The 13,524-nt window shown below is 38.3% G+C and overlaps 2 protein-coding genes across 2 annotated transcripts; one reads left to right on the top strand and one right to left on the bottom strand.

Annotated features, from left to right (window-relative positions):
* The first annotated feature begins 1,641 nt into the window (after positions 1–1,641).
* LOC135612395 (uncharacterized) lies at positions 1,642–4,656 on the top strand. The gene is made up of 2 exons (XM_065108658.1): positions 1,642–2,331; positions 2,789–4,656. The coding sequence occupies exons 1-2, from the start codon at positions 1,678–1,680 to the stop codon at positions 4,436–4,438; spliced, it is 2,304 nt and encodes a 767-aa protein (XP_064964730.1). The 5' UTR covers positions 1,642–1,677; the 3' UTR covers positions 4,439–4,656.
* A 141-nt stretch (positions 4,657–4,797) lies between these two features.
* Positions 4,798–6,949, bottom strand: LOC135612396 (putative glucuronosyltransferase PGSIP8). The gene is made up of 4 exons (XM_065108659.1): positions 6,628–6,949; positions 5,952–6,210; positions 5,658–5,859; positions 4,798–5,581 (listed from the first exon to the last, which is right to left on the bottom strand). The coding sequence occupies exons 1-4, from the start codon at positions 6,906–6,908 to the stop codon at positions 4,881–4,883; spliced, it is 1,443 nt and encodes a 480-aa protein (XP_064964731.1). The 5' UTR covers positions 6,909–6,949; the 3' UTR covers positions 4,798–4,880.
* Between the last annotated feature and the right edge of the window lie 6,575 nt (positions 6,950–13,524).

Raw genomic sequence — 13,524 nt, 5'->3', positions numbered from 1 at the left:
GTGTTTGCGGTGCTTAGTTGATGCCTAGATTTCATGTAGATGGCTCTCTGCAGTATACTAACTCATTTCATGTGCATCTTAAGATTACATTACTTCTATTGCTGGTGACTTCAATATTGTTATCTTGAAACAATTATCAAGGAAGTTAGCCTACACTATGTTTATATTCTTTATTGAAGAAATGAAAATACTTTAATATATTAACATATTTCCTCTCCTATTTATACAAATTAGGAGAAATGATTTTCATAGAAGATTTTTCTCAACAAAATAGAAAGATTAGAGAAATATTATCATAATGAAAATAATAGAAGATAAGAATAATTATTGAAAAAGTAAAAAAAAATTATTGAAGAAATGAAAATGTTTCAAAGGATTTTCCTCAACAAAATAAAGAATTTTTCAATAAAAAAATTTTCTCAACAAAATAGAGAAATTTCCTTGATTGAAAAAATCTTATCTTCTAAGTTGTCTCTGTTGTGTAAAATCATTGAACATCAACAGAGTTTGGCATTTAGATCTTCTAGATGACGGCTAAAGTGACTTTGGAATCTTAAATCAAGTAAATGGTATTCGAAATCAGAAAAATACTGAGATGAAAAGTGACTTGCAATTACTATCTATCTAAGAAAAAGTTTGGCCACCCACATGACATGCATGGCTCCATCTTCACCTGAGTATAGCCATGACACACTTTTCCCTGCTATTCCTTTCGCAGCTCACATCAACCGAGGTTTCTGATAAGAAAGCACAGAACTTTCATTCCAGAGTCTTGACTTCAGATGAAAAGTAGATACAATCACTACTTTTCTAAAGCAGAGAATTCCTTTTCATGTTCTTGGTTTGATTCCATAGGAAATGGTCCTGAGCAACTGATCACTTCAAGAGATAATAGCTGGTGTTGCATGATTCAATTCTTCAAGTAGCAGTAACAGGGAATAGGGACAGATGAAATGATTCATCTAATCGGGTCCGTTGTTGGCCGCAGGAAAACCCACATATCATGGATCGGACGGTGCAGATCCGAGAAGAAAGGAACAGTGTGCTTACACCCGTCCCATCAAAGGGTCCTTGGAATAAACGGTCCTGATCATCGGATTCGCTACTCTTTCTGTGCCAGCGGTCCTCAACACGAAAAGAAAGAAACGGAAAAAGGTGAGGCTGACGTGGGAATCCCACGCCCCCCGAGGCGATGAGTTGGGATCTTTACCCGCACGCCGTCCCTTCTACGCAAAATGCTCACGCGCAATCACAAGCGTGGTCTCGCGTCCCTGGACCATGGTGTACTCCGTCCATGTGATCTTATTTAGGCTTCCTCAAGACGCCTAAATAAAGCGCTTCTTATAAAGAGCTAAATAATCGGTGATTAAGATAAAATATTTTTATATTCAAATTTTTAGATTGGAGGGTAGACTAGAGAGTAATGATCGATATAAAGCATAGGTTGAGGTTAGATCGATCACAATGAGCATGGTAGGATGAGCCTAATTATTAGGGTTACGAGAAAAAAATAAAATAAAATTAAAATCAGTATGATCGTAAATAATAAAAATAAATTTTATATTAAATTTTTAATGGGGTTGTGAATGGTAAAAGATCGGACTCCTGTTTTTATTGTTATTATTATTCATCGGTGACTTGCTAACGTCTTTTGCTCCGTTCACGGCGTCCTCGGCCATGGTGTTCTCCGCCGTCGCCGAAGCCCAGCAGCAGGAGCAACAGCCGCAATGCCACGAACAATTGGTGTACCAAGATTACCACCACCTTCAACAACTACCCCAGTCCACCTACGACCCGCAGTCCCACGCGCACGAAGCTTACTACACTTACCACTACGACTACGACCCCTCCTCCGCCGCCGCCGCCGCAGCCTACCACCACCACCACTACTACTCCCATTATTACCCCCACGACTACTCCTCTGCCACCGCCTACCTCCCGCCTTCCCTGCCGGCGCTGGCCCATCCCGACCTTGCCTCCACCGTCGCAGCGGCAGCAGCACCGTCCCATGACCCCTCCCAGCAAAACCACGACCAGGCTGCCCATGCGAACCCGCCGCTGCACGAACAGCCGGCGGGGCCGTCGTCCTCGGGGTACCACGTGGCCCCGGAGCCCAACCCCTCGGCGGCCGCGGCCGTGACCGCATTTTCGCAGCTCACGCAGTTCGCCGGGACCATGGAGGCTGCGGAGCGAGCGATGGCCGGGAAGCAGGATCGGCGGTGGCACCCCAAGGGCGGGCCACAGCCGTCGATGGCGCAACACCGTCGCCAACGTCGGCCTCGACACCACCAGCCGAGCGGCTACCATAGGGAAGTATGGGTGCGTCCAGGGGTATGCACTATTTCATCTTATTTTATCTTCTTTGTTCTTGTCCAATTTCACGCTTTGATCGAGAGTAGAAACTCTTTGTCTCTGCCTCTTCACTAATAAGGTCCTTCGTTGCACACCAAATTCCCAATTGAGTTGATAGATCTTCCATCTTCTAGCTATTACTTTTGTCTACATTTGTGTCTGTCGGAAAAATGAGTTCTTCCCTGTGTTGCTATGTTGTCAATAAAATCTGTCGGCCTTACTTTCCTTCCATGTGTTTATTACAATTATAGTGATGATTAGGCCCTTAGGATATTGTTGCCATGCAACTCCTTACTTGTCTCCTATCTCCTTCCATTAACTTTTTGCTTGTGTTCTTCTTAGATTTGGTTTTGTGTGTAGGAAAGTTAATCTTGCAGAATAAGTCATACTTTCTTAGATTTGCAATACTCCAAATTATTTTGGAGCTCTTTTGCAGGTCGCTGATGGCGGTACATCTTCATACAAAGGTGGAAGTAGAAGAGGTTGCGAGCCTTTTATTGGTGGTGCTGTCAGAGGCAATTCCAGTTATCACCCTTCCAAGTATGACAACAGTGTCCGTTCCTTCCGCGGTAGAGGTCGAGGTCGAGTAGGTAATGGTGGTGGTAGGCGATACTATCGGTCTGTTCCTGAAAGACAACTGCTTGATTCTGCACCTGCACCAATTATGGAGTCATCATCAGTTGCAGAGCCAGGGATGGCATCAGGGCAGACACCATTAAAGGTAACAGCAATGGCCACAGAGACAACACAAATGTTACCATGGCAACCTCTCCTCCTGCTTGCTTGGTGCGATGTTTGTAGGGTGGACTGCAATAGTTTTCAAAACTTAGAACAGCACAAGAATGGAAAGCGACATAAGAAGACAGTGCAAAGAATTCAAGAGATCGAAGCTCAGAGGAAAGTCATGGCAGAATTAGAGGCAAAGGTTGCTTCGAAGCCAGAAATAGACCTTCAAAAGATGGAAGAGAACAAGTATGCCCTTTTGGGTGAAGCAAAAAATGTCTTTCATCAAGCAATCGAAGTAGCGAATGCCGGATCAGATAATGTGCCATCTGCGATGTTGCCTTATCAAATCCATGAAGCTACCAAAGTGATTGATGCGAAAGCGGCAACCACAATCTTCTCTTCTCAGGATAGAAAAGTAAACAACAGCTCTGATACACCAGAAATTGTCATTCCTGCTCAAGTTAAAGAAGCAAACCAAGTCTCTACCGCATCAGAAAATTTGCGGGCAAAGACCATGCTAACAAATCACAACATGGAATCTGAAATCCAAGTCCTTGTTTTATCAGGGAAATCTGAGTCTTCAAAGGAGGAGGAAGCCAGAGGTGAGGCACTGATGTTTGATGAACAAGAAATCATGGCATCATCTATCGAGGGACGAACAAGGAGACCAAGAACGGATGCTTTTGACAGGTATGACAAGAGGTATGGCGAAAAGTGGAAGACGATGAGGTTTGGACATGATGGAAGGCGGTTGAGAAGACCTGAACCAGTCCGAAGCCGGCCTCTGATGCACCCCAAGGAACAGCCCAGGGTCTGCACAATCTGCAACGTAATGTGTGATACGCTAGCGGTGTTCAAGTGTCATCTGTCTGGTAAGAAACATATTTCTCGGATCAAGAGGTTCCAAGGTCAACACTCTGTCTATGGGCAAATTAGCCTCTACATTCCTCCCAACCAGCCATCAGCTTATCCACCTCAAGCTCCACAGCCATTGTTTTATGGCCTCAAGTGTCATGAGTTGCTGCAGCATGCGGTGTATGAGCTAGGTGCTGTTCAAATGGAAGGTTATGGACTTCAGCAAGGTGATCAAGCCGAACAAGGTAAAACAGCCGATAATACAGCTCTGGAGTCTCAAACTGAGCAGGCCTCGGAACAACCTGAATATAAATGTTCCTCGTCTAGGTTTGAGGAGGCCACCAGCATGGCCACTGCAGGTACAGAACATAATTCTGCTTTTGCCGATTCTGAAGACTTAATTGCTGTTTCCGAATCCGGAGTATCTCTTGATGATAAACCTCTTCTGCCAAAAATTGATGTCAAAGTTGAGTCCAGCGCTGAGAATGAATACCTTGCAGCTTGATCAATGTGGCATTCAAAAGTCTTCTCAATTATCCTTCAATTATGGACTATTATTGTCTGTTTGACACATCAAAATTGTACCTTGGCTTCTCCTCCTCCTCCTCCTCCTCGCCATATGTAGAGACCTGAAGGTTCAACAAAAGCAGGATCATGGTTCTTTGATCATGGCTGTCATCTCTTCCTCCAATATGTTATGGTGAAATCTCTTATTTCAGTTCACTTGTGCATTTAGCCCGCTCTGTTCTTTTTGCTGATTTCATCTAAGCAAATTATTGTCGACTGCCTTGTTTCATGAGATTTGTATAGGAAAAAGTTCCATTTCAAGTTTTACTGGGAGATTAGACAACTGATAGAGGTATATAAAAGAATGAGATCATAAAATGAATAAGATAATCCACTCAAATCTTTACAGTATCGAGTCTCTCTCTGCTGCAGCTTAATACTTAATACAGCTTATTGGACTCGGACAGCGGCATGGATTCTCCCAATCTAAGGAAGACGGCCTCCCGTTCCAGAAGACTCTGCAACGAGATCACAGTTCTCGTCAGTGATGCCCACAGAAATGGAGCACAGCAGAAGGCATAGCCGAACAAAGCCAGAGCTCTGGTGATGCCATCTGAATACCAAGGAAATGCCATCACAAACAGGGAGCCAACTATGCCCAGCAGCAGTGTGAGGACCGGAAGAGGCGGAAGCAGGAAGACGCTGATCACAATGGAACAAAGCGCGGCTGCTCCGAGCAGGTAGAGCGGCCAGCCAAGAAGCGGGTGCGCCGTCCGGGGAACGAGGAAGAAGGGGACGACGTGCGCTACGACGATGGAACACACCGCCGTCGCCTTCACCATGGCGTGCAGGAAGGGGAAGGGGATGAAGCTCTTCTCCGATCGCCGGTTGTGACACAGCTTCAGCAAGTTGGGACGCGCCATTCGTGTGACCGCTATGATTCCGAGGTACATCACGGCCTGTATCAGCATTGCCGGCGTCTCCGCATCGTACCCGAGACTGGTTCGTCGTTGCTCGTGCCATTGGAGACCCAGTGGCAGAACAGGCCAAGACCACCAGTACCAAGGTTTCAACCATGGCATACTGGGGAAGGTGATGACGCTGTTGGGTCCGCATGGCACACTCCACCGAAGCTTCAAATCTATGATAAGAACAGGCAGATCCGATCGTTCAAGAAGAGAACGATTTCATATAGAAGGGTGACCGATCGAACTCACAGTAGTAGGAGGCATCCATCTGGTATCCCAGCGGGAGTCGATAGGTTCCGTGGAGCTTCGTGTGGTTGGCGGGCGGGTGGAACATCGGCCGATCGAGCAAGTCCGAGAAGTAGCTGACCAAGAACCCCTGGTCTGCGCCATCTTGGTTCTCACGTCCGATCTGTAGCTCGTGAAGCATGTCCTTGAAGACTGCCATGGAAGGCTGCAATCCATGCAAGAATGAATGAGATACTGAGAGAGCTGAGCTTGGAAGATCTGCAAGAGTTAGTAGCTGGATCAGTGCAAGGATCGTGCCTGGAGGACGAAGAGGCCGGTGTGGAAGATGCAGGGGTTGATGAAGGCGGCACAGAAGTTGCCGCACTGGAAGAGCTCGTCGGTGGATTGGAGGAAGAGGTTGTCGGCGTCGAGCATGACGACCCGGTCGTACGACACCAAGCTCCATGCGTAGAGCTTGTTCAGCGTCAGCTTGAATCTGGTGTTGAAGTTGCCTTGCTTCTCGTACGGGTTCTTCAGGTTCTCCACGGTCACCACCTTCACCGCGTCCTCCTCCTCACTGTTGTTTATTCACGCCGACCATGCACAAATCTATGGAGTCAGATGAATGACCCAAGCAAGTTAATGCAAGATTGGATACGTTGACTTCTTTTAATGTGCTTCTAATGGTGAAGAATAAGATGAGATGATGGCATGACGATTTCCACGGTCTGGTAATTTCGTTAATTTCGAGAAGATGTAGGGGTAATATAAAGAATTAGAAACAACGACGCGTTCTTCCACAAGGTCAACGAAACCGAAAGTCAAACGCCTTCGTGCTAACCAAGTAAAAGCCAGCCCGAAAACGAAGCTCGAAAATTTCCGATCGATACTTCTTATGCTCGCCGTTCGATAATCATTTATTTCAACCTCCACCGTTTGATCCACGATTGAGAGAGAGAGAGAGAGAGAGAGAGAGGAGGAGGCAAAGACTTACAGGGTTCGAACCCAACGAACGGGGACGTCGGCGGAAGCAATGACGACGAGGTCGGCGTCGACGCGGAGCCGCGCTAGCGACCGCATCATCACTCGCGTCGCCACGTAGAACTCATAGTCCCTCGGCGTCCCCATGTACATCATCGCCGCGTAGGCGTGGCGCCGCCCCCCACCGCGGCCCTCCTCCTCCGCTCTCGCCGCCGCAGTCGCCAGCAGCACGAAGACCGCCACCACCACCACCCGCAGCAGCGCCTCCCGCCTCTTCCCCATCTCTCCCCACATCCAACGTCCCTACTCCAAACAGAACCAGCACCACCTCCCCGCAGAAGAAAGGAAGGAGGGTGTGGGCAAGAAAGCGCCATTAAGCATGCTTATAAATAAGCAGAAGGGGACATATTGAGGTATCTCATCCTCCCCTTTGACAAGTTCTGCTGGATGTAAACACTTCTCTTTGACGAGTTCTTTCGGATGTAAACACTGATAAAATTAATTCAAATAATTCGATTAGACACAATAAAAAAAAATATGGATAAGGATTTAGATTAAAATAAATGAGTAATTAAATTTTTTTTATTATAAATAAGGATCATTGATTTATTTTTATTTTAAAATTTATAATTTATCTTTCTAAGTAATATAAATATGTACTCTTCGATAAATCTAAGGAATTAGATATTGGATTTGCTGGTTTGAAGAAGATCAATAATAGTATGTTAATTAAAAATTATAATCCAAAAAATGATAGACATTAGAGTACGCATTTTTAATTAAATTATTATTATCTTTAAATGTGAAAATTATTCATTTTGAACTGTGAAGATGAGAACTCTATTTATTTCATAAGATTATAAAATCTGATAAGAAATAATTTTGTTGAGTATAATATATAGGATTCTAATATTATTAAAAATTAAAAATATCAAATAAATGAGAATATGTAAAAAGATATAAAAACTCTCTAAAATACTACAACAAGCAATAGATAAGTTCATATTTTTCTAAATTGTGTCGATATAAATATCAAAAAAAAGTTTAAAAATATATTAAAACTATGTTTAGAGGTTAATTTGAAACTCTTACGATGAAAGAACCTCAAAGCTTCGAATTCTTAGACGTTAATTTGAAACTCTTATGATAAAAGATTCTAAATCTATCATTATGTTTTTCTTAAAAGTCTTTTCTATTATGAATCAGGTTCTATGATGAAAACATAAAAGATCAAAAAAATTATAAAAAATATTATAGAGTTTATTATTAAAATTTGATATGATTTTTATTGTTATAGAAAAAGTTAAAGATAAAAGTATATTGTTTATTAATGAAGTAATGTATTCACTTTTAGTTCATAAACAAAAAATAAATAGATCTTCTAATGAAATTTTAGAACATTCTCTTCAAATGAAGATAGATCAAAAGAAAGATTAAAAAAAAAAAGGTTAGAATGGTAGAAGCCATGGACTATTTGATATTCAAGATAGGGGATGAGGTCGATTAATTGAGAATTAGAAGAACTCTAATGAAGGCAATAATAAAATTTGTTAATATTTTTTTTAAAAAATAGACATATTAAAAAAAGATTATTCATATAAAAATAAAAATCTAAATATTTCTCTTTACTCTCATTATAAAAAATATGGTCATCTTGAAAAAGATTGTTGAACAAAAATCAAATAAATTATCATAAAGAAAATAAGAGTAACATTTTAGATCTATTTTATGACATAAATAATATTTTAGATCTATTTAGTTTTTGCATAGTGGATGCACTAATATGATATAACAAGGAACAAAAATTTATTTTAAAGGCCTAATGATTCAATCAGATCTATAGTACAAATATAAGATATCAATAAGATTTAGGTGGAAAGGAAACGAACGATTATTGTGAATACTAAATCTGATAAAAAAATATTGATAATATGATATTTATTTCTAGTTTAAAATAAAATCGTTTTAGTACAAGACAATTGATAAGAAAATGATATTACACTATTTTTTATGATGAAAATATTTAATTTATGATAAGAAAACTAAAGTTTGATAGTAAGGATGACAAAAAAAATATATTTCCTTTATTATTTTTTTAATTTATTGCATTTACTATTACTGTTATTACTGAATTAACATTATAGCATAAAAAATATGATCATCTGAATTAAGATGGACTAGAACTATTAAATCAAAAGAATATGATAGTTGATTTATCTAAACTTAAGAATAAAGATACTATATATGAATCTTATATTTTTTTTATAAAAATATAAAAATTCCTTTTATTATTGGAGAGCAAAAAAATAATTGAAACTTACATATATATATATATATATATATATATATATATATATATATATATTTACGGGCTTATAGAAGTTGTCGCACAAAGTGAAAGTAAATATTTTTGTTATTTACAGATAATTGGGTATATTTTTTGAAAGATAAAACTGAAGCCTTATGTGTTTTCAAAATTTTCATAGCATATATTGAAAAGTAAAATAGTTATTTTATTAAAACTCTATGTAGTGATAGAGGGGGTGAATTCACTTCCAAAGAATTTTTTATAAGAATATAGATATTCACATAAAACTATAAGCTATACTCCTCAGTAAAATACAGTAGTAAAGTATTACTTGAGAACTAAAGTATCTCAACAAATTTATGATAAAAGAAGATGAACCAATTAAAATTTATTGTGACAATAAGTTTAATGACTAATAATCGTTTCTTTGTAATGACTAAAAACGTAAAATAGAATAGTAAAGTATCTCAATAAATTTATGATAAAAGAAGATGAACCAACTAAAATTTATTCTAACAACAAGTCTATCATTGTAGTGACTAAGAATCATATCTTCTACGAGTGTACGAAACACATCAAAGTTTGATATTACTTCATTCGTAAACTTGTCGATGAAGGAAAAACAACATTGAATATTAGCTTACCAATATTTTTACAAAAGCTTTAGAGAAATAATTTTTTTATTTTTTTTCAAAGATAATTTTAAATTATAACTATTTTTATTAAAGAGATATCATAAAATTAATTCAAATAGTTAGAGTTAGATAATGATTTAGATTAAAATAAATAGATGAGTAATTGATTTTTTTGATGAATAGATAAGGATGAGGTGATTTGTTGGGCTCTGATTTTTTTTATTTAAAATTTGTATATTTTATCCTTTTGATTAAGATGAATTCAAAGTACTGTAAATTGAAAATGCTTCTCATTTTTTTCCACTATATATATATATATATATATATATATATATATATATATATATATATATATATATATATATATATATATATATATAGTTTTCTCATTTGAAAGCCAACAAACACTTTCCTTCCTCTCCTCTCGTTCCTTCTTCGTACTTGCCATGTCCACTAGGGTGCGTCTTGACATGGTCTTCGCCAGGCAGTCGCGGCCATGAGAGCCAGCAAGCTTGAAGGCGTCAAACGTCGCCAGAGAACTAATCACGTCTTGACGTAAAGCAATCGAAACCCTGTGCGAAGTCTAACGAGGTTGGTAGTTGTGTGCACGCTGCAGTGTTGCCACGGTGGTCAAACGTGAACGCGTGATGCACAAAATACTTCCAGTGCAAACAGGTTGGAATGGACACATCCAACTATGCCTTTTATATTGGTACAAAGTACATGCCATGGTTGACTTCATCCTAACGTAAGACTCTCTCTTTTGGCGTTCGATGTCATATGACCTACCAAGTTTCATGAATCCCTTCTGACTCGGTTGTAACGCATGTTCTTGAGGTGCTCGATCTAATTTGGTCAGTGGTCACGTTTCTTTGACGTAAGGGTTGATAGGTGACTTCTCGAACCGTTCATAGTTGCATTCCTCCCACTCGATGCTTGTGTGGATAGATTCGAGAATGAGCCGTGGTGGTCTTTGCAGGACTTGGGTGTGGCTTTTGGGCTCACCGGACCGTCAATGGCATCCATCACCTTGGAAGTGGAAGGTTGTTTGATGATTGAGTTCATGAGTCGGGTATGATCGAGCTAAATATCATATTTATCTTTGATCATTATTTTTTTTTCTTTTTGTATAAATGAATTGGAGTATTATATAGACGATACAAAGGAAAGTCTTCAGAGGAAACAAAGTCGGTGAGCTTTTCTGCGATCGCAATTGCCCCGATCACATTAGTGATATTCCTTCGATGCAGTTCTTGTTGAGCCCATGGCTTCAAACCATCGAGGAAACCGAATAGTTTATCCTTCTCGAACATGTCTTATATGTCCAGTATTAATATAGAAAATTGATTCACGTAGTCTCGAATGGAAATGTTTTGACAGAGTTGTCTCAGTTTCCTCCTTACGACAAATTCTATGTTCTGATAAATTTGTAAATCCTAACTATTTTAGTATCGGCTACATAGATCCTTTATCAGAGATCTTCTTTATATACAATGCAAATATAGAACTGATAATATTCCTTCTCGAATATTAGAAAAAGAGGAGAAAAAGCAAAATCCGAACTCATGGTTTTTTTTATCATCATTAGATTGATGATCAGTAATGCTAAATACGTAGAAAGAACCCACCCACCATTCCTTTGTTGTTGAATGCTTTTTATGTATGCTCTTCCTAGAGAGAGAGAGAGAGAGAGAGAGAGAGAGAGAGAGAGAGAGAGAAAACAATGTGTGCATCATCCAAAGAAAAAGACAATTCAGTAGTTTGATCTGCCAATTCCTCCTAGAGTGAATGCTTTTTACAACTTGTGATTTCAACAAGATTTAATCTGATCTGATTCAAACACTGTAGTCACTGTCTCCTCAAATGCAGTGGAGAGATCGTGTGCTAAAAATCAATATAATCTCACATGCAGCATGAACTTAGGACCGACGAGGATTCAACACATGGGGATGATGATGTTTCAGGACATATAGTAATCATCGAAGCGACACACAGAGGTGAGGCAGCAGAGGGAACAACGGAGTAAAAGAGTGCAAGTGTTTCAGATCTAGTTTGACCGATCCCCATTTGAATCCATAGATTTATTCCTCGGCACACTAAAACAAGCTCTTAAACCCGCAAGCATCTGCAGGAACTACATAACCAGATGGATGGAAGATCCAAAGCCGGTCACGGGTCTTCGTTCTCAAGGCCGGAAATGGCGCTGCGATTGATTCCGACGACGTGATCGGCTCGAGAAAGAGATCTGAAAGACTGCCGAGGAGTACTGTCATCGTTTGAAGGCAGAAAGGTCACATGGCATCCTCTAACTCGAGTTTCAAAACCCATCGTCAGATCCGACAACATCTGCCGGACAACACCTCTCCACCGCGCATGCTCCCCTCTCTCTCTCTCTCTCTCCTGTCATAACAGTTCACGACCTATTCATGCCCAGCTGCCGTGTGAGTATCTTTGCTGAGGTTTAATTCAGCTGAGCCACATTGGAGTACACATTATTCAGTAGAAGGTCTACTACTCTAACATTATCATATTTCAACTCCACTAATGGTGCAATCCTTTTTCTTTTTGAGCTCCTCCTCCTCCACATGCTGTGGGATAAATAATATGGAGTACAGTAGGAGATAGAGAGATGATACCTACCTCTGCACTCACCATAAAGATAGATCCTGCTTTGGAGTGGTTGTATTATAATACTATAGAAGATCTAAGTAAAAGCAGATCTATACTTATTTTACTATTTAATTTTATATAAATTTATAAATTATTTTTATAATTAGTTATATTTAAAATCTACATTCATATGCATTTAAAAGTCGTGAAATATTTATTCTCGTTTCTACTCGTCGATTCTATAACATCACATGATTTATCATTGGTAGTATGCTAAGACTTTATTTTATTTTAATTTATCATTAACTATGTATAGTATTTTTAATCCGACGATATAAGAAGAAACGAGATTAAATCTTTCACTTTGATAAATATAAAGTTCTCAATATAATTTTTAAAAATATATGAACCAAAGTATTAAAGATAACAACTAATTATAAGAGTTAATAGGTAATTAACTCTCTTAACCAAAACAGTATCTTTATATACAGGGTATGAAGCATGATCAAGGTGCTTGTGATTGACAGATAGAAATGTTAGATTAAATTACAATCACTATCAGTAAAGGTTTAGGAGTGAGAATAAATAAAAATAATCTCATGCTACCCAGATGTCTTCCATTCTTTTATATATATAAATATATATAATATAATATAATATAATATAATATGTTTGGGAAACTATTAATACTTTTGATCGATAATAATTTCAGAGAATATCCTGCCTTTTTAGATCTGGATTTAAGTAAACAACAAAAATGATGACAAATCTTATCGATGAATTCTGTTTTCATATGGATCGGAACAACTTCTCTCTCTCAAACTCATGATCTTCTAATAACACCCTATTAATATATGTATTTTCAGCATTTAATGCTCTTGCCCAAATCACAGGCAAAAATATATACTCCACTTAAAATGAATAACTTATATATATATATATATATATATATATATATATATATATATATATATGGTGAATCTCAATCCACTAATATAAAATGTTTAAATTCAAGTAAACAATAGTAGATTTATCTAGTATTTATAAATCTATTCAAGTCATCTTTGCAAGAGTAATTTTTTTTATTCGAGTCTCTCGTCAAGATCAATATTAAATTAATATTGATATTAATAATTTAAATACTTAGACTTAAGTTAATTATAATTTTTAAAAATATTTATTATTTAATAGAACAAAAAAAAAACATAGCCCAAAGTGTCATTAAGGAGGGAATAACCCCTTATCAAAAAAAAAATTCAACTTATAAAAAAACATTATTTTATTCTCTAAAAATATGAATAATAATAATAAAAAATAAAATGTCTCAACAGACATGGAATATTCTAACCATAGGATC

The sequence above is a fragment of the Musa acuminata genome, chromosome BXJ2-5, assembly GCF_036884655.1.
Source record: "Musa acuminata AAA Group cultivar baxijiao chromosome BXJ2-5, Cavendish_Baxijiao_AAA, whole genome shotgun sequence".
In the NCBI taxonomy this organism is placed as follows: domain Eukaryota; kingdom Viridiplantae; phylum Streptophyta; class Magnoliopsida; order Zingiberales; family Musaceae; genus Musa; species Musa acuminata.
This window is presented reverse-complemented; position numbering and strand designations above follow the sequence as displayed.